Consider the following 21489-nt stretch of genomic DNA (forward strand, 5'->3'; position numbering starts at 1 on the left):
ATGTCCTGGCCTGGACTATAAACAACAGTCACAGAGAAGTCATACTGGTAAAAGTAGGATGCACATACTTGGCCTTTATAGCTCTGGTGATGGAAGGGAGAAATTATTAAATTGGATTGCTATAGAAGGAAAGCAAAAGAAAGCTAGGATTAAATGTTCTGTCTCCCCCCAACTTGAACAATTAGATAAATTATATATGCTTTTTTCTTTTTCCCCAATGTGGGCAATTAGAGCCAGAGTACAAGAAGAACTGCATGCATTCTGGCAACTAGGAGAGCTGACCAAGGGTTTTAGGAGAGAAGACAAGCCCTAGACAAGTCCCAATACAAAAAAGTTTCCAGGGTGCATTAAATATATTCAAAGCTAGGAGGACACTAGAATAGATCAAGTCTTTTTTTTTTTTTTTTTTAAAGATTTTATTTATTTATTTGAGAGTGAGAGAGAGAGTACAAGAGGGAGGAGCGGGAGAGGGAGTAGCAGACTCCCCGCCGAGCAGGGAGCCGGATGCGGGACTCGATCCCGGGACTCCAGGATCATGACCTGAGCTGAAGGCAGTCGCTCAACCAACTGAGCCACCCAGGCACCCTAGAATAGATCAAGTCTTAAGTAAGAGTAGTTAAAGGTAAGAAGGGAGATTAATTTATTATACTTTGGTATTTATATTCCTTTAAGTCAAGCTCTAAATTTTATATTCTGTTAAATTAATAGTAGTCAGTATTTATGTTCATTTGTTTTGAGGCATTCTACTTTGGAGAAAAGGTATAATTGAGTGGAAAGCACGTAACAATCTTTGCTATGATGAAGCTTGTAATGGTCAGTGTTCAGACCATTACGGTGTGACCCAGAAAGTTGTCTTAAATTGTAGATAGTTCCTGGAAAGAAATATATTGCCATGTCATTCATATATTCATTCATTCGTTTGTTCGTTCGTTCATTCATTCATTCATTCATTCAAACAAATAATTAAGGGCCTAGTATGTGCCAAGCTGTAAAACCAAGCCTACAAATGTAGGCCAAGGATTCTGTAGTTTAAAAAAAGATTTGACAGCAATATGTGGGACAGCCAGGGGAAGGCTTAAAGACTGGAATGAAGGGGATCCTCGTCAGGGCTGTCATTCCCAAACGTGGGGAGGGGGGGCAGATTAAAAGCATAGCCCTAACTGATACAGAATTTCAGTTAAAAGAAGGTAGAATCTAATTTTGAAAGCCCCATGTGAGGTAGGCTTGCAGGCCAGGATTGTGACTGAAAAAATCAACCACCAAGAATGAAAGAAAGGGCTTTTCCAATGAGTAAAGAGGGTAAAGAAAAACATCAGCAAGGACCGACAACTAGTGCGTAAACCATGGCTTTGAATGGCTAGAATTCCATGTGGAGATCATTTGGCATAACAGTGATAGTTGATTCCTACAGTAGGTCTTGAGTTTCACACCAGGAGACAGGCAGGCAAAGCTTTCTTTCAATTCTGTTCAATCCAGAAGGCTTAATTTGAATTTATCAACCCTTCAAAATAGTAGGCAAGGAAAATGGTAAGGTCATACACATCTGAATAAAAACACTTGTTTCCGAGTTTGGGAAATCAAAGGATTCCAGTAGATGGAATATTTCTAAGTTAATAGAACAGGAATAAGGCCAAGTGACTTAGATAGTGACCTTCTAATTAAAGGCACTGAATATTTTACTACTGGCCAAAACGTTATGCCCATTTCCAAATTTCCTAGCTGGAGCCCTAGGAAAGTCTAGTTTCGACAGATTTCATTGATTATGTCCTATGCAAAATTTTTCTTTTCAGTTCGAAACCCAGAAGGACAGATAAAGCTTTATTCCAAAGGAGCAGACACTATTCTATTTGAAAAACTTCATCCATCCAATGAAGACCTTCTGACTTTGACGACAAACCATCTCAGTGTAAGTGCTTCTGTCTGAAGGTTAGCACGATGGCCCTTTGGCCACTTCCTGTGATTAGATCTGATTTTTAAAATATCAGTGAAATGATCTGACTTTTAAAAAAAATTTTATTATGTTAGTCTCCATACAGTACATCATTAGTTTTTGATGTAGTGTTCCATGATTCATTGTTTGTCTATAATACCCAGTGCTCCATGCAATACGTGCCCTCCTTAATCACCAGGCTAACCCATCCCCCAACCCCCCTCCCCTCTAAAACCTTCAATTTGATTCCTGGAGTCCATAGTCTCTCATAGTTAGTCTCCCTGCTCCAATTCCCCACCCCCTTCATTTTTCCCTTCCTTCTCCTAATGATCCGACTTTTGAAATAGAAAGCACAGGAAACTCTGCCAGTGAATATCTGGAACCTGGCACATGGACCCCTCTCCTTGGCCTGCTGGTAGTCTGATCAGTCTTACCACAGATGGATTAACACAGAGCAGCTGTGAAGTAGCCGCTGAGTGTACGCTGTTGAACGCTGGCCAGGGAAAGGCTCAGGACACCTAGGGAAACCTGCTCTAACTCCCCTGCAGTTTGAGGCTTCTTCCCTTGGAGACTGGTTCTGGAAAGAGGAGCAGGACAGTTGCTTTCTCTTGGGTTCTAATGTGTCTGACACCAATGGAGTTTCTTATGATTACCGCCCCCCCTTCCCCCACCTCCGGGGAATAGCTTAGGGTCATGCTTAGATGCTGAGGGGAAAATAGTAGCCAACTTTCTCCTCCAGGGGTCCTTCTGTTAAGGTCATAAATCATGATGAGTCACTTATATTCTTTATGTTGAAGCTACCAAAAGCTTTTTGAAGGGAGCAGGAGTAATCTTTAGCATATATATTTATGCCATATAAATTTGGCACATATATTTTGGCAAAAGAGTAAGAGTCTATGAATTAATATGACATTAACCTGGTTTAAACCTGAAGATTCAAGTGTCTCTCTAATATTTATTTGAGGTTCCATTTAGCCGAATATGAACTTTAAGGGCAACTGGTCAAAATTCTCATATCCTCATTGGTTTCTCTCCTTTAAAAAATTATTGAGGATTCATGTCCTTTGTCAAGCCCTATATTTAATACAAAACATTCCCTGGATCTTTAAAAAACAAACAAATAGATAAAACAAAACAAAAAAATCCCTTTCCCTGACTTTAAGTTTAAAGAATGATGGTTTAGTAATATTGGTTACAAACATAGCTATTGTTTTTGTCTTTCCAATAGAGCATTCTTGATTTTCTTTTAATCTCTTCCAGAAGGCTGGCATGGTCTTTTTAATTTTTTTTTTTTTAATGAAAACAACATTAGAATCATAAGTATCTGATTTTTGCCATTGCTCAAACACCAAAGGCTTTGGATTTTCATACGTTTTCCTTTCATACTAAAGTATAGGAAGTCTAATTTGGTCTTTTTATATTTCTGTGCGAAAGAGGTTTTTTCCAGGTAATGTCAGTTGACTTGCTCTTTGCTTCATTCACTTTGTTCATTTGACTTTAAATTCTGAGGTTTTCAATTTATACTTAATAATTGATTTTGAATTGTTTAATGGTAGGAAACGACCTTGCTCAAATGCTCATTTAGGATTAAACTTGTGATTCATGCACTAATTAAATAACTTAAATCATCTGTCCCCTTTTGTAATGCCATTTTGAGTTGATTCACTGTTGTACAGAACCGGGAGGAAAGCACTGGTCATGCCCAGTATGGTTGCAAGTTAAAGGCAAAGAAGTGTTTCTGTGAATTAAGGGGACAAAAGATCATTACAAGGCAGTAACTAGATTTTCAGATCAGTAGGGAACCCAGTGGTGGTCTTGCAAAATGTGATTACAATGTCCAGAGTGCTACCATTTGCCTACAAGATAAATTTGGATAATTATCATGGTCTCTGTGGGCAAAACCACATCATTGCAGCATGCACTGAATTTACTTTCCATTTACCGAATTAGGGTGTGTCATGGTTTAACTTGTGCCTGATCACAAACCTATGTCTGCTCTATAAGCCAAAACACGACAGAGAAGATATGCTCAGTGGCAATGCCCAAAGGAGCAGAAATTTTATAATAACACTTGCAGTGTAGAGGCCCATAAAATGACCACTGGAGGCCTAGACAAAGTGGGAGGTTTTTAACATTTCCGCAAAGCAATCTACATATGTTTCTAGCTATTGTGGCTATGTGAGACACTTAGCAACTACCAGTCTCCCATTTTTATTTCCTTATTTTTCCTATTAGAAGGATAAAGCACCAAAGGTATCATTTGAGAAATCATCAGTTTACTGAGACACTAAAGGAAAAATATGACTCTTCAATTAATTTGACCAATTATTAAATACTCCATAGAAATTAGTTTCTCAAAAATAGTAATTTTTAAAACTAACCTGACTTGATGATGTTTTTTAAGTTTCTAAGAATTTTAATTATTAAAATAAAACTTTCATATAGCAAAAAGTAAGAAAATTTACAGATCTAGAATGAAAAGGAAAAGTCAGCCTCTACTTCTTGCTTCCCAGAAGCAAGTATTTGTATTGACTTTTCTGCCTCACTCTCCCTTTTGCCCCTAGAGGTTATTCTTATAACCTTAATATGCTTCAACTTCTGTTACCTGACCAATGTTTATTTATTCATCTGTAATTGACTTTGACTTTTTATTATGGAAGATTTTAAGCATAAAAAGAAGTAGGACTCAGTTAATTTTAGACATAGCTATATTCTTAGGTGGAACCAATCTATGTTGCTTCAAATGGGTATCTCAAGTCATGGGTGTGGTTGATCACTTCTCACCTAGGGCACTTCAGCAGGCTTTGCGGCTGTCTTTAGGGGGCAGGCTAGCTCCCCTGAGTGTTTTGACCCCATAGAAATAAAATACGAAATATAAACATTATATCCCATTTCCAAGGGGATGAAAAAGTTGGGGGTCAGGATGGCCAAATAATACTCTTGGGACAAAATGAATTTAAGTAAAAAACTTCTTACCCACTATTGTTGCTGTTATTGCCATGGTTACCATTCTGTGATGGTTCCTGTATCTATTTCTGCTCTGACAGGAATTTGCAGGGGAAGGCCTTCGAACCTTGGCCATTGCATACAGAGATCTGGATGACAAGTACTTTAAAGAGTGGCATAAGATGCTTGAAGATGCAAGCACTCTCATGGATGAGAGGGATGAACGGATAGCTGGGCTATATGAAGAAATTGAAAGGGATTTAATGGTATGAGCTTGGAAGCATGATGGTTTCTGTTTATAAAAGGGATAGTATGTGTTTAGAGATCTAGCATAGGAATAATCCATTGCCAAATCATCTTGCACATAGCAGATGTTACCCTCTCAAACATTGATTCATGCTCTATACATCGGCTTCAAGTTTGCCATGTATGGCCCTAGAGAGCTTAGAGGATTATTTTTATTAGCAGTAGCTTACACAATTGGAAGTTTCCCCAAAGTAGAAGATGGTGTCATCTCCATTCTTTGTCAGCCTCTGGTATGTCCTTGATGTTATGTGGTTTTTTTTTTTTTTGTTTTTTTGTTTTTCTCCTTTCTTTATGATCTACCTTTTTGAGCAGGGAAACTTTCCATGAAGAGTGGCTATGGCTCTAAACCACCCTAGGCCATGAGGTTCTGATGATATCTGTGTTGCCCAGAGTATGATCTATTTTAGAAACTGCTCTTCCCTGAGGCCCAGTGGTCAGGACGCTTAACTATTTTGAGATACTAAGGAGCATGTTATGTTCATCTCTGGATGAGATATTACACAAGACCCTTCACTTTTTAGTTTATGACATCTGCTGGTTTGTTAATTTAGGAGAATGGCTCTACTTTTTTGTGATTCTTACTATGAGATTAGGACTCTCCTTTGGACCTTTCCATGTTGATGTAAGTTGGGAAGAGGCTGGGGAGTTCTTCAGTTCTTAGAAGCCCAAGTAGCTTCTGATGGTTTATGCTAATGTGTTACCTGAGCATATCAGACCCCTCATAAATTCTAACCTCCAGTATCTCTGCCATTAACTGGTGTGACTATCAGTTGGCTTGATTTGGGAACTTCCTCTTGAGGACCTTCCCAACCCATCACTGCACGTAATAAGATGCTTGCTGTATCAATGCATCATAACTTCCTTCTTCAATTCATGTTCCTTGACCTCTAAACTTGGTGATTTAAAGCCATAGATATTGTGGATATTGTTTGCCTGCATTAACATAAGGTATTCTCTATTTTTCAATGAAGCTACTAGGTGCCACTGCTGTAGAAGATAAGTTACAAGAGGGTGTTATTGAAACGATTGCAAGTTTATCATTAGCTAATATTAAGATCTGGGTCCTAACAGGAGACAAACAAGGTAAATTGAAAATGGATGCTGATGATGTCTTGAAAGGGGGGTGGGCAATAATTTCTCTGGTAAATTTTTAATTAACCAGAAAGCTTAATGAATTAGATATTTACACAGCCCTTCACATAGGAAAGAGTTGAAATATAAAAAGGAAAGCTAATATATTACAAAAATTTATTATTTAAAACAAAAACTAATGAATTGTCTTCTATAGTATACTCTTCAGTCTGTTGAGTTTCAGCTCAATTGCTTCTTAAATATGATAGTTTCACCTGTAGGCAACAATGGTATTAAATAATGTTTATTGTTTCACATGAGCAGTGCCCCCAATCAGGACAAAGAGAGGCATAGCACTGAAGCAGGACATTGGAGACCTCCATTGGAGTCATTGGAGACCTAACTACTCCTTTATTTTCTCGATGGTAGGGAGGTTTGGGGATATTAGGGATGGGGTCAGGATGGTAGGCAGGCTTTGGGGAGACAGGGAAGTGGCTATGTATCAAATGGTGTGGAAATATTCTGGCATTTTATCAATCACCACAGGCGTTCCAGTGCAACTAGGCTAAATTCCAGGACTGCCCATGTAGTGGTACAATGAGAGCTGGCCCACTTTCAGACATGACAAAATGCCAAGTCAGCATAGAAAGAGTCATTATGTTCAGGGTACTGTGTTTCCTAAGAAGGAAAAGGGATCAGTACATTTTGGATCTATTGCTAACAGTAATGGTTAAAACAAAAATGATTTTATGCTTGGTCATTAGTAAACCAGAATATTTAGTAAATTGGCACACCCATGTTTTCAAGATTCTATCTACTTGTTACATATTTTTTAGAACATTGGAGGATTTGTAGATAAGTCAGTTCTCCATGTGTTCACCCAAATCACTGATTACAAAAAATAAACAGTAGAGAGTTGAGCTCTGTGGTGTATTAGTAGAGACTTCCTAGAGTTTGACATTGATCAGTGGGTACATTCATAACTATTTACTTAGTTATGAATATACACCAGTTTACTCTTATTTAGCTTTCATTTCTGTGGCTTATACAAAGGATATGCTAAGATTTTATCAATTGCCTTCAGACTTAGGGCAAATCTAATTATCCCACAGAATTGGCAAGAGCCTAATGACCCAATAGAATGAGAAACAAATGACCATACTGAGGATGGAAGGGCTACCTAACTATCCAAGGGTCCAGTTCTACAGAAGTGGAGGAAGGACTGCTCAACATCATGTACTTCTCCACTTACCTAGTAGCAGCAGTCCTGCGTGGTCTTTGAGGTGATAGTCAAATTCCAAACTTTAATTTACTTAATGGAAAAATGGCAGTGTTGCCTGTGGGAGAACTATAAAGCTATTATAAGAACATTTTTTGCTTTCAACTGAACAATTTGTGAGTTTTTTCAATGTGTATACCACATCAGATTAAATAATAGCTAAATTAAGTATTTTAGCTCTCCAAAGGCAGTATTTGGGACTTCAGGTAAAAAGTTTTTTATTTACACATTTCACTATATCACAGGGCCTTAGGGTATTTTCATAAATACTAATTTTGGGAATCAAGAAGTTTTTTCAAAAACTAGATGAGAAAGCTGAGAATTCATAGATGTTGCTACTTCTCCATGGATTTAACAAGTGGTGAATTTGATCATGGAGCCTGGGCCTTTGAATTTACCTCTGGGTTTCTTGGATTTTATCTCTCATCACACTCTCTCTGACATTAAAGGGTAATGCCTCAAAACTTTTATGAAAAAGTTACTTATGTTATTAAGTAATGTTCTAACTGAGGTGGGTTTTATTTTGTATCAGAAACTGCCATCAACATTGGCTATGCCTGCAACATGCTGACTGATGACATGAATGATGTGTTCATTATAGCAGGGAACACAGCAGTGGAAGTCAGAGAAGAACTCAGGTAAGTGTTGAAGGAAAAAAGAAAGGAAGAGAGAAAGGGAGAGATAGTTCCTGTGGCCTTATTTTGGAATAGAATTCTTGCTGCATGTTTCCTAAACTCCTATTCATAAGGTAAATTTGACATCAGTAGTGAAACATTGTCTTCAGGCCTCCAACATTTTCCAAGTATTTTTAAATATATATATATATATTTAAAGATTTTGTTATTTGTTGGAGAGAGAGAGAACACAAGCAGGGGGAACGGCAGGCAAGGGAGAAGCAGCCTCCCAGCTGAGCAAGGAGCCCGATGTGGGACTCGATCCTGGGACCCTGAGATATGACCTGAGCTGAAGGCAGATGCTTAACTGACTGAGCCACCCAGGCATCCTCCAAGTATTTTTAGAAAAGGATTTCAAATCACTTACATAGAATTATCCTTTAAAACTATGTGTTGGTGAGTGCCTAGCTCTTATATGAGTGATCAGATTCAGTGAGGGCATTTGTTTAAAATAGCAATTCCCTAGCTTCAATTTGGCCCCCCAAATTAAGAATCTCCAGGGGATAGGGGATGGGGACTTGTATTTTCATAAGTACCTAGGTGAAATTGATCAGATAAATTTGAAAAACACAGCTGGAGGAGATGGTATGTAAAGTTGGAATAGAGTCTTTCAGCATTAAAGAAAGTAGGTATTTTGACACAGTTACTGTTAAACCCAGCTATATAATCCTTATGAGAAATAGAATGCTGTGAAATTTGTGTAACTGCTGCAAATACCAGAAAATACATAACTGCTGAAATTAGGTAAGAGTAGACAAACATTAAATTTTGAGAAATAACATTTCCTAAAATCTGCCAATTTTATCCTTTATTTTTTTTCTATTTCATTTTAAGAAGATTTTAAAAGTCTGCATAATTATTTTACCAGAACTTTAAAAAATGCTGTCATAACAATTTTTGCTTACTAATGCTTGCAGTAGCATCTCTAAACTCAATCCATTTTGGGTCTGGCCAAACAGATTATTGCATTAGAGGCAAACTGCTTATATTTTGCTACATTCTAGATGGGGCTAACTTCCCCTCAACACAGCAGTGGAACACTATGGGCTTCCTTAATGTGTTTCCATCATTACACTTTTGTTCCTGAACCTTGAAAAGAAAGGAAGTCTTAACTGTCAGCACCACCGATTTCTACTTGTAGATCAAATTTCCCAACTTCCACACTGTTTTACTCCCAGTAGAAAACTGCTGTATATGCTGGTTAGAAGATCGAGATTGCAAGTCTTTGCCAAATACATTGGGAAATTGGGGGAAATATTAATAATTTGTTTAGTAATTAATAACAGTTAAATATTTTAAGAAAATCTCTTTAAATGACCTTTTTGTGGTGGGGGGGATTTAACTCTTGCTGAGGGAAGATGGATGTGAGCAGATCTAGACCATAATGCGCCTAGTGCTAAATGCTTTAAAACAGTGCCTGGGACACTGTTACAAGCAGGATACATGTATTGCATTTCATTCCCAAAGCAACCCATTGTTAAGCATTATCATTATCCTTATTTTACAGATCAAGAAGTTGAGGCATGGATAGGGTAAATAACATGCCTGAAGTTTCACAACTGGCTAGTGGTTCAGCTGGTATTTGAATCTAGTGTGGTCCCAGAGCCTGTGCACCAAATCACTTGCCACATGTCTCTCTAAACATATGTTGGATGTATTCTTACTCCCTTTAAATGATTGATATAAAAAAAAATGTAATTGTTGAGGCATCTTACAGCTTCACTTGAGGTCACACACCAGAGTAGTGATGAGAGCAGAATAAATTCCAGGGAGAGACAGCAGATGTAAGAGGAAGGATATGGGCTTCGTGTTAGCTGGACCCCAGTTGGAATCTTGGCTTCCAACTCACTGGCAGGCTAAGTTACTTTAAATATTCTATTCCACCTCTCTTTGATTTGTTTCCTCATTTGTAAATGGGAAAATATACAAATATCTATTCTGTAGACTTATTCAGGAGATTAAAAGAGGTAAGAATGTAAAGATTTGTGGCCATTCAATGAGCACCTTTCTTGCCTTCCCCCTCTCTCCCCACTTCCTCCGTTCCCCTTTATCCCTTTTCTTCAGCCCTTGTTCCCACAACAGGGACTACTTTAATTAATGTTTCCCCAATAGACTCTGTGGAGTCTATATTAAAATTATATAAATAATAATAAAATTATATCAGTCATAATTAACTAGATTTCCCAATATGTATTGTGCAAAGACATAGGCAATCAGCTGCCAGAAGCATGCTATACCAGCTTTCTGCACCCAGTTGATGTAATGGTAGCCAAAAATAACACAAAAGTTAAGAAAAAGCAGTGAGTCTATATATTCTTATCATATAGCCATCTATATTTTTATTAACCTTCTTAAGATATTGAAAACAACGTGCTGACCTCTATTACAACCTTTATGGATCCCTTCCTCAATTGGTTACATTGGATAAGGATATTGCAGGTTGATGGAACAGCATACATGAAGGCATAGAAACATGAAGGAAATCGTGTTCTGTTCCAGAAGCAGTATTCCATGTGGTAGCTAGGGTGTATGACAGAATTAAAGGTGAGGACCATTTTTTCAGAGACAAATTGGTGATTGATTGACAAGTGAAAGTGGTTATACTGAATCCTAAAGTTATTGAGTGGATATGAATGGCTTCTAAGCCAATGATATGGCTTCTAAACCCAATTCTACATTTATGAAATAACACTCCAGTGACAGGATAGATGGAGTATGTTTGATGGGAAAAAGAACAGTATCGGGAGATGCATCAGGAAGCTGTTGGAATACTGGAGTTTAGAGATGATGAGGTTGAACTAAGGCAGTGAGGCCAAAAGAGTGGAATGAAACTGACAGCTCTTTTGGAGGTAGAATGGATAGGACTCAGAATTTGATTGGATGTGAAGAGAAGTAGAAGCCTATGTCATTTCTAGCTTGTCTGACTTTCATAGCCCAGAATGCACTCAACTGTGCAAGAGCAAAAACTCTTTAAATTTTATAAAACTGAACTTAAACCTCTTTCTGCCTGATGGCACTTTTGGGTAAATTTAGTTCAAGTCTAGGATTCACAGTTGCCCCATCTGTCACTGATCCTCCTCATCTACCCGGCTGACATCTAGCACTTCCCACTTCTGTGTCCCTGTCTGGTCTCCTGTCTCTCTGGGTTGCTGGCTGTCCCTCTTGGCTCACTTCCACATGCTCCTGGGGAAATAGGAGAAGTGTGGCTGTTCTTCATCTGTGTATGAGAAGACTTGTGCTCTCACAAGGCCGCCTCTGTTCCTGAAATCCCTTTACTCTAGATCTTCTTTGTCACCATACGTCAGTGGCAACTATTCCATACTCAGATTCCCAAAAACTCATCTGAGGATTCCATGACCCACACATTCCTTCATCCACTACTGGTCTGGGGTGTGAGTTAGGACCCAGCTTTCTTTAATGACTCACCAGCATCTAAGTTTCTCTTCGTAGTCCCTTACCTCTAGGCTTGGATGGGCTTTCTACTCTGTTGCTTATGGCAACATTTTATGCCTTGATTTCTTTAAGGATTTGTCTTATGAAACTTGGAGAACCTTTTTTCTTCCCTCTCAAAAAGCCCATTAGCAAAATTCAAGATCAATGCTGCTGTGGGTTTCAAGAGTCTATTTTGGTACTTAAAAAGCAAGATCTTGACTCTTTTTTGTTCCCTCTGTATTTGGTTCTGTGAGGTCTCCTGAGGCAAGGTATGTTTCAGAGTAAAGAGGGTCATCTGTAGTAGTGGTGGTGATTGCAGAAGGGGTAGGGAACCAAAGTTACTATCTCAAGATTTTATCCAGCCACCTTTGGTTGACTAAGTGGATGGCATAACTGTCATTAAGTGGAAGGCATGTGGAGAAATATGAATTCTTATAAATTGTTGTTTAGAGTATAAGTTTGTAGAAACTTTCTAGAGGGCAAACTCACAACATATTTCAAAATTACATATATGTATACTTTTGATCCAATGATCACTACTTCTGGGAATTGTCTTTAAACAAGTGGATAAATGTCTGAATAGGTATATAGAGAAATATTGATTGCTGCATCAATTATAATAGAAAATCAGAAAATGCTCAAATACCCAGTCACAAGGGATTTTGTTAATTACTATGACATACACTGGCAATGGGATACTATGCAGTTATTAAAAGTGATTATGTGTTTATCGACATTGCAGAGGATCATAGGGGAAGAAAGGAAAAAAAATGAAACCAGACGAAATCAGAGAAGGAGAAAAACCATAAGAGACTCTTAATCTTAGGAAACAAACTGAGGGTTGCTGGAGGGGAGGGGGGTAGGGGCTGGGGTAACTGGATGATGGACACTGGGGAGCACTGGGTATTATATAAGACTGGTGAATCACAGACCTGTACTTCTGAAACAAATAATACATTATATGTTAATTAATTGAATTTAAATAAAAAAACTATCTGGGACAAATGAAAAAAAAAATTCCTAAAGCACTCCTGGTCATTCTCACATCGTCATTTTAAAGATAGGTGTCCTAGTAAATACTTTGGATTTCCCAAGAAGGTAAATACCAATCTTGGAAAACGTTCTCAAGGATAGGAATTATGTTGTCTGCTTTCCTGTCTTCTGCCGTTAGTGGCACAGAACTAGGTATATTAGCAACGATCAGATTTTATTTGATATTTGATTGACAGATTTATTGACTGGCTGAATTTTTATGGTAGAGACTATCACAGAGACAATTCTTTTTTTTTCTTTTAATATTTTATTTTTTTATTTATTTGAGAGAGAGAGTGCAAGCACAAACGGGGAGCAGTAGAGGGGGAGGGGAGAAGCAGGCTCCTCGTTGAGCAGGGAGCCCGACGTGGGGCCCGATCCCGGGACCCCGAGATCATGACCCGAGCCGAAGGCAGACAGTCAACCAACTGAGCCACCCAGGCGCCCCTGCCAATTGTTCTTTCAATTTGTTGTTGTTGTGTGCTTGGTAGAGAGATGGTCTAAGCATAATTACAATAGAATTTGGACTTCTAAGGAATAGAATTCTGAGGGAAAGACTTCTAAGGAATAATGCTGGTTGTTATATGATGTAATTTATACTTAAAATGAAAACAGTTTCTATCATATTTTACAACTTCATATAGGTTAATAGAAATTTGTGTTTTCTCTTGCTTTTACAATAAAACAATAAAAAACAAAACAGAAAGAAAGATGTCCATGATATATTTAAGTGAGAAATGAGATTACAAAATAGGCATGGTATGATCCATTTTTTCCAAAGAAAGTATGTATTTGTATATGTGTGTGTGTGTGTGTGTATACATACACACAAACACTATACATCTGTATCCATTTCTGTCCTTTACCTACCCATCAAGCTCTCTATAGGACATATACAGTGGTTCTCTCTGAATGTTGGAATTATGGATCATGTTTGCTTTGTTCTTTATGGCTCTTCACATTATTTGAAATTGTAATAGTGTTCATGCAATACTTTCATAATTGGAAAAAAAAAGCCCGAAGTTTTTTAATGAGAAGGAAAAATATTCAGAGGGGAAAAATAAGGAATTTCTGTCTAGACTAATTATTTCAGGACCCTTGAGGCCATCTTGCTTAACTGACTAGCAAATAATGTTTATTTTAACCCAGACTTGAAGGTAACCCCATTCTCAGAGTCTAAGACAGGGTGGCAATGCATGGTATAAAATTCTGTATATGAGGAATGAATACATTTGTAGTATGCATTTACTTAATAGTAGGATTAGGGGAAACAAAGCATCCAAGAAAAATTATTGCCAAAGGTGCCCTCTCTAATCCTAATCTGGGCTACTTATGACTAAACCCAGAATTTGGGGAATGAAATATTAAAATCATAAATTTGCACCCTTCAGTTTTCTTGTGTTAATGTTTTTGAGTTCAGTGGGAGTTCATGCAAAAACAACCCAAAAAAGTGTATCAAAAGATAGGATTGGGGCGCCTGGGTGGCTCAGTTGGTTAAGCGACTGCCTTTGGCTCAGGTCATGATCCTGGAGTCCCTGGATCGAGTCCCGCATTGGGCTTCCTGCTCGGCAGGGAGTCTGCTTCTCCCTCTGACCCTCCCCTCTCTCATGTGCTCTCTCTCATTCTCTCTCTCTCAAATAAATAAATAAAATCTTAAAAAAAAAAAAGACAGGATCCTAGTGACAGTAGCTATTAGAAGGAAATGATCTAAATGGTTATACTTAAACCTAACAAATGTGTTTAGATTATTTCATAAACATGGATATATAATTTTTATGCATATCATGCATGTGGCTTGTTTCAAATTTAATGTAATGAAACTGTTTTAGCCACTTTGAGTCCTGGGTTAATTTTGCCACCATAGCTGTGTTAGGATTAAAGGCATGTCCAGAAATCTGCAATTAAACCCTGCTATGGTTTCTCAGAAGATCACCACACTGATTACATTTCACCAATACGTATGTCTTCTGCCCAAAGGAAGACAGACTGGGAATGTAATTTTGCTTGGGCTGACAGGCAAACTCACTCCATGTTTCATTTTTGTTATATTGGTCCCATGTTTTGTTGAAAAAATTCATGTCCGGTAACTAATTAAACCATGATGTGACGGTACTGCTTCTGAGAAATATTCTGGTGATATACCTAGGAATTGATATTTCTTTAATCAGCAAAATACATGTTGCACTTTTTTGAGCACTACTTGGTAGACAGTTACTTGTTTGAATGAGCAGAGTTCTCAAATGCAAATGGCTCCAGAACCAGGCAGGTAACATTAGTTGTGTGATCTGGGCTATATATGAGACATTAGGGAGTGGTGGAGCGTTTGGTGAAGGTGAACATCATGATGTCCATAAACTCATACAGATTTTTAAAAACACTGCAGGCCACACAAAATGCATCTCGTTCCTCATTTCCAACTTCTAGTCACCCAGGCAAAATGTTTTAGTAGGTTGGGTTTCTGTCATAAACCGGAACATTTTAGAGTACTAAGAAATCTTGGCCATGTTCTAATACACACTGGTGCAGCTGCCCAGGCTTTCCTGGCTGGTGTCAACCAGCCTGACGGGCTGTCCCATTCCCCTAATTTCTCCCATCCAAGTACTAACCAGGCCCGACCCTGCTTAGCTTCCGAGATCAGGCGAGATCGGGCGCGTTCAGGGTGGTATGGCCGTAGACTCCCCTAATTTCTAATAAAACACGGGTTTAGGGATTGTCTTGTAGATCACATGGGTAGTAAGGGATGGAACGGGGGCTCAAAATAAAAATTTCATGTACTTCCTCCCTTTCTCTGTTGTCGGCAGTGTGGTCCTGTCCCATAACTGCTCCTCTGGCCCTGTCAGCCTGTGGCCGACTCTCTCTGTTAACCAGTTTAGTGCAGTAGACTGAGAACTAGGAATTTGAAGACCTGGGTTCTGTGCTGCGTCTGTAACTGACTTGTCAAGTGGCTAGAGGTCAGATCACCCAGCTGTGGACAAACGAGATGTCAGAGGCAAGAGCTTGCGCCTAAGCCCAGCTCTCCAGGTTCCAAGCTCAATGCTCTTATAGCGAAGTCAGGATTGTCTTCTTTTAAACATGATGCCATGGTTTCAGTCCATTTCCTTACAGGTCCGTGCCATGTTTGAACACAGAGTGCCTTACGAGCATACCATCTCTTTTCTTTATAGAGTGCATGCAAGCCAGCATGTGCCCAGCTGTGCTCTGCTGTGTTTGCAGTGGCACGGGGCTTTGAATGCCATGGTCACCTCAGCTGTTAATGCATTTCTGCATGCCAGCATTCTAATAGGCTGCCCTTCATTACACAGCTTGGGAAAACACAGGACTTCTTTTGTTTTAGCATTTGTTATTTGTGTTCTGTGGTTAAGCATTGTGTGTTACGTCTGCAAAAATGTATAGTTCCTATTCAATAAAGGAAGTCACGTGTAGTTTTTCCCTTCCTAATAAATTGGTGTTTTTTTTTTTTTTTTTTTTTTTTTTTTTTTCGAAAACCAGCTAGCGTTTTAAGAGCTAAGTTCCAGGAGGAGAAAGAAATGATAGCTATAGAGCATGGGCAGAGGTCTGAAAATGCATGAGCCCCATCTGGTGAGGAGGGTTGACCCATGTGGAGGGAACGCAGCTGAGCCTGAAAAACTGTCCCTTTTCTGCCTAGAGATGTTAGGAAGACAGTTTAAGGGGGGAAAAAATCCTAAATAAATAGAATTTCAGCCAATACTCTGATGAACTTCACCCTCTTTGGAATGTTTTTATTCTCTGGGGGGAAAACAGAGATTGAGTCATCTATACAGCAAGTGAGAACTTTACTAAAAAGGAAACCTCGGGAGATGTTTGCCGTTTGGTGCTTTCTTAAGACCCAATTTATGAACTCTGCAGCACTGCCAGACAAATGCTCGCTTCTGGGGAGCTTGTTTCTCTAGCTTTCTTCATTATATGGGACAGTAAATTTTCCTGACTGTTAGGAGGACACCTTGACATGATTATCTGATGTAAAAGTCCGATTCTCCCACTAAACAGTGATTTTTCATGGCTCTTCTCCACTCCTTCCCCCACCTTAACTCCCTAAATTTCACACATAGCACTCTGACTTTATAAATCTTTTTCTTTGATTCTGCAGACTGATTGCTAAGTGCATGATATCATTCTTGGAGCTAGGGGCATGTAATCTCTGGGTTCCTTGGGTTCTTAAATGCAGGCTGTGCTTTTGGTCTTGGACAGCAGAAGGAGATGTTGAGCCAGAAGATAATGGTGGTTTTTGTGTGTGTGTGTGTGTTGTGTTTTTGTTTTGTTTTGTTTTAGATTTCGCATATAAATAATTAGTGTTACATTTTCAAATAATTAGAAAGCTAAGGGCTGAAATAGTTGTTTTCGTACAGTGAACATTCTCTTCTTTTTACATCATAAAACCATTTTGATAAATGTTTTCTATATAGGATGAGCCTTTGGGGAACCATTTCATTTTGCTGTAAGCCAAAACATCCATTTTCTGGCCTCCCACTCCCCATTTGCTCCAGGGCACTCATTTTATAGATGCAAGTTGTGGCCTAACATATTGGTGGCTGGCTTTGGCACTCATCTTCAGGGACCATTTGCCATGTAGCCCTCTGGTTGTGGTGCAAAGTACTGGAGTCATGTTAACTTGCCCTTACGTTATTTCAAAGCCTGTCATCTGAGGGTCTTCAGAGAGGAAATTTCCCTTCCATTAAAGGCATTATCTTTCCATTTTGAAGAGAAGAGTAAAATGCCTCTTCTAAGCATGTTACATGACCATACAATCTTTCTCTTAAATAGCAGAGATGGATGAGTGTGAGCAAGATTTTTGTACTGCTAATTAGATCTGAGGCATTGGAAGGAGTTTCCATTTGGAACGACCCTCTACTCTTGGTGTCTGTATTTTTTTTCCCCCAGAAGATTTATACTATTGTTTGAGCTGATGAGTGCAATTTTCACTTAAAACAGTCCATTATATTCTAATGACTATGCCAATTCCGTAAATGCCATCATTTAGTTTTGTCACATTTTTAGAAAATGTGCTTCTTAAAAGACTGCTGTTTTAAGCCAGATCATATGACATTGTTCTGCAAATTAATGAATTTATTTTATATATTGATGTCCTGGAATTCCTAGAAGGTTTCATCAATTGTCTTTAGTCTTTCCCTTTTCAATATTTAACAATATTGCACGCCAGACCAGTGGTTCTGGAGTCCCTGAAGCTCAGACAACCTTATAGGCCAAATGTATCGAGGGCACCTAGTTCCAGCCCAGCTCAAGATGATAATTTAGATTTAAGGTAATTGTAAACGTTCAAAATGATTCTGTTTTCATTATGTTTACTTTCCTACTTCCTGGAATTTGCAAATTTGCTACGGTCTCCCCATCACAAAGAATCATCCAGCTTGCTTTACTGTAACCGAATCTTATGCCATAGTCTATCTGAATAGTGATGAAATGAATTTACCTCTAGGCCAGTCTCTTGTTAGTGTAATAGGTATGCTCTTTAAACTTGTTATGATTTGTTCTCCACTGCCCCCCCCCCCCCCCCCCCCCCCCCGCCTTCAAGAAAAGCAAAGGAAAATTTGTTTGGACAAAACAGAAGTTCTTCCAACGGCCATGTAGTTTTTGAAAAACAGCAGCTGGAGCTGGACTCAGTTGTAGAAGAAACCATAACAGGAGATTATGCCTTAATCATAAATGGCCACAGTTTGGTGAGTTTGCTTAAGGCTTTTGTTCTTTTTCTTTATCCCAGTAATTGTCTCTTTTGTGCTGTCATACTGAGGTCTCCTTTTGTGTTTTCCAAACAAATGACACCACTAGAAACAGGGTATACACAATGATTTCCTGTTTGCAAAGGGAAAGGAAACTTCTGATATATATTTCATACATTATTGCTTGAACCACCACAGTGAAAGGGAGGATCCAAAGAAATACTGTGTTCACAGAATATCAATCTTGTCTAAATGACTATAGACCATTTAGCAGTATTGTTTAAGTGCTTTTCTAAGGGAGCGTGTCACAGCTCCCCGTTATTTAATTAAAATAATGCAACTGTTGGATGTATTGCAATTATTGCTCTTGCTGATGTTTGTGATTTGGCAGAGCACAACCTGATCTTCATATAATTACCACACCAAATTATTGCCATTAAGATACCTCTGGTGGTTTTTCTAAATAGCAGTATTTTACAGCAATGCCAAACAATTTGCTTTGATTAGGAAATCTGGTTCTTGTCATAATAGAATAAACTTGCATTGTGCTTTTAATGTAGTTAAGGTTCCAAATCTTGAACAAATATCAAAACACTCTTCTGAGTTTCTAATTTAAAAAACAAAATCTCTGATTGCACTCCAGTGAAATTATCATTTATATGCACAAAGAGCTAATCTCACATCTTTCCCCAGCTTTGATGATCATTTTTCACTTTTGGAGTTTGGAAAATAAATGTATCTTCTTGTAGACGGTTTCTTAGAGGACAAAAGAAGTTGGATATGAGTATATTGTATTTTCCCCCTTGTGATCAGCTGTCTGTTAGCTCTTAGTGCTTAGAGCATTATCCAGCTGGATTCCAGACATAATGATGTGTTGCCTTCTACACCATGGAAAGTTACAGAGCTCAGCTGCAGGCCAAGCTCAGTCGAAAGTTTGTCCAGATGACACGAATTTCTCCTTTGCACAAATGAGCAGCAACTGAAAATTATAAGCCTGTCAACTGGGACTTAAAGCTGGTGGCCTCCAAGTTGAATTGCCCAGGGACTAGAATATGGAAAGTTTCCTAATGAGTTGTGCTTTGACTTTCCCTCAGTCTCAAAGAAGCCAGTGTGTGGTGAGTTAGAGTACTCAGGTGATAATGTATGCTATTTTTTCTTTGTCTCTAAATCTGTTGAAAGAAAGAGCTAAGATTGATGCTCTTCAAGAACCCTTTCAGCTTCAAAGCCTGAAGTTTATGAAACCATGAAATGTCATTTTTCATTTAAGGAAAATTGACCACAGTTCTGTTGCTATGGTCAGAAGTTTTTTTTTTGTTGTTTTTTTTAAAGCAAATCATGATTCCAGTTTGCTTCAAACCTCAATGCTTTGTAGAATGTAATTGGGTCCTTCTTTATCAATCTGAGTCTAGGTTTTCACTTGTTGATGATAAGGAAGAAAAAGAGAGAAAAGGGGCCCATTCTAAGCAAGACAACCAGTTACATACTTTCTCTTTCAGAAACGGCAATTATATTTGAGAAAGCTAACTCACTGTTTCCCCTAGGAATCACAGGCCTTGACGTAAGAATTTTCTACATCAGAGTCATGTTGTATACTCATTCACCCATCCTTTCATTGATACCATTAACATTTATTACATGCCCAGGTCAAGATGTTGGAGCCTGAGGGTAAGGATATGACTGGAACACAGTTCTTGTTTTAGGGATTGCTGTCTAGTGGGAGAGCTAATCTCAAGTGGTATGACAATACTATATAATAGAGGAATGAACACAGAGCTTTCAGAGTTATAGAGGCAGACACATTTAGTTTCTTGTGTGAAAGTCAGGGAAGACTTCCTGAAGGAAGTGGTGTTTCCAGGCACAGAAGGAGCAAGTACAAAGGCAGAGTCAAGAAAGAACCTATCACATTATGGAAACAAACAATTTGGCATGGTGAGAGTACAGAGTAAACTTAAAGGTGGTGGTAGAAGACAGAACTCAAAAGGAATATAGGGGCCAGATTATGATGGGGTGTGAATATCTTGCTAGAGATTCATTCAGAGACACTGATGACTCAAAGTTTAGGTGGATTCCTATTTCCTTTTAATGTGTTTATTAAATAATGTACAGTGAGGTGTTTTCTAGAAAACAAATTGCACAGTTAACTGCAAAGGATTATGCTCTCTTTTTCAGTCATTTCTTGGCATATATAAAGCTTGTGTGTATTTGGAGAGGAACAAGGCTGGAATTGGTTGGGAACCCTGACTGAGATGTAGGTTGCATGCAAGCCCCCCTTTTGCACAGGCCTCTCTCGATTTCAATCACTTTGTTTTTCAAGGGCTAATCTCCAGATCATCTGCTTTTCATTTGCCCCACCATTAACAACCACAACAACAAACACTAAATATACAAAACAACAATGCAAGGGAAACAAAAGTTACATCACATGGAACAAAGAAGTCCCCATCATTTTGTAGTTCATTCTAAACTTGGTGAGATGGTGGACAGGTTCTTTCTTTTGCTTTTCTTTATTTTAGTGGATTCTGGAACTTTTCTGGCATTGAATTATCTCTCACCCATGCAGCATGATAATATGTCAAGGACACACAAGGGCCCTGTGTCTTTTTATTTTTATTCTAAAATTCCTTGGCACTTAGTAGGAGTTTAGTGCTCATTTCTTTAGTTAGTTGTTTATGTGACTCTGGGTCAACAATGACTTGTTGAAATGAATTAAACTGTTGAGAAAAGAAATCAGTCGAGAAACAAGAAATCTGCCTCCCAAATGACACCTCTCATTGATTAGGTCTTGTTCTAATCTGGATTTTTTTTCTTTTTAATAACATAGGCCCATGCCCTAGAAAGTGATGTCAAGAATGATCTCCTAGAACTCGCCTGCATGTGTAAGACTGTGGTTTGCTGCCGAGTCACCCCACTCCAGAAAGCCCAAGTAGTAGAGCTGGTGAAGAACTATAGGAATGCTGTCACTTTGGCCATAGGCGATGGAGCCAATGATGTCAGCATGATCAAAAGTAAGAGAATATTCACTCAGTAGGGTCTGCTGTAGACCTGGAGTCCTCGGGTTTAGCATTTGGCAAGATGTAATGGAAATTACACTGTAATTTTAATTTTACCACTGGTTCTAAAATG

The 21489-nt window shown here is 38.6% G+C and overlaps 1 protein-coding gene across 1 annotated transcript in view; it reads left to right on the plus strand.

The window, feature by feature from the left end:
* Positions 1-21489, plus strand: part of ATP8B4 (ATPase phospholipid transporting 8B4 (putative)) — a 266629-nt gene that overhangs the window by 199096 nt on the left and 46044 nt on the right. Inside the window, exons 17-22 of the mRNA XM_064570495.1 lie at positions 1791-1906; positions 4978-5142; positions 6154-6265; positions 8065-8170; positions 18222-18366; positions 21188-21371. Coding sequence (XP_064426565.1) covers positions 1791-1906; positions 4978-5142; positions 6154-6265; positions 8065-8170; positions 18222-18366; positions 21188-21371 — 828 coding nt within the window. The remainder of the gene's footprint in view (positions 1-1790; positions 1907-4977; positions 5143-6153; positions 6266-8064; positions 8171-18221; positions 18367-21187; positions 21372-21489) is intronic.

Source organism: Mirounga angustirostris, unplaced genomic scaffold (assembly GCF_029215605.1).
Source record: "Mirounga angustirostris isolate CCGP_5_RB_7025 unplaced genomic scaffold, mMirAng1.0.hap1 SCAF_9, whole genome shotgun sequence".
NCBI classification, from domain to species: domain Eukaryota; kingdom Metazoa; phylum Chordata; class Mammalia; order Carnivora; family Phocidae; genus Mirounga; species Mirounga angustirostris.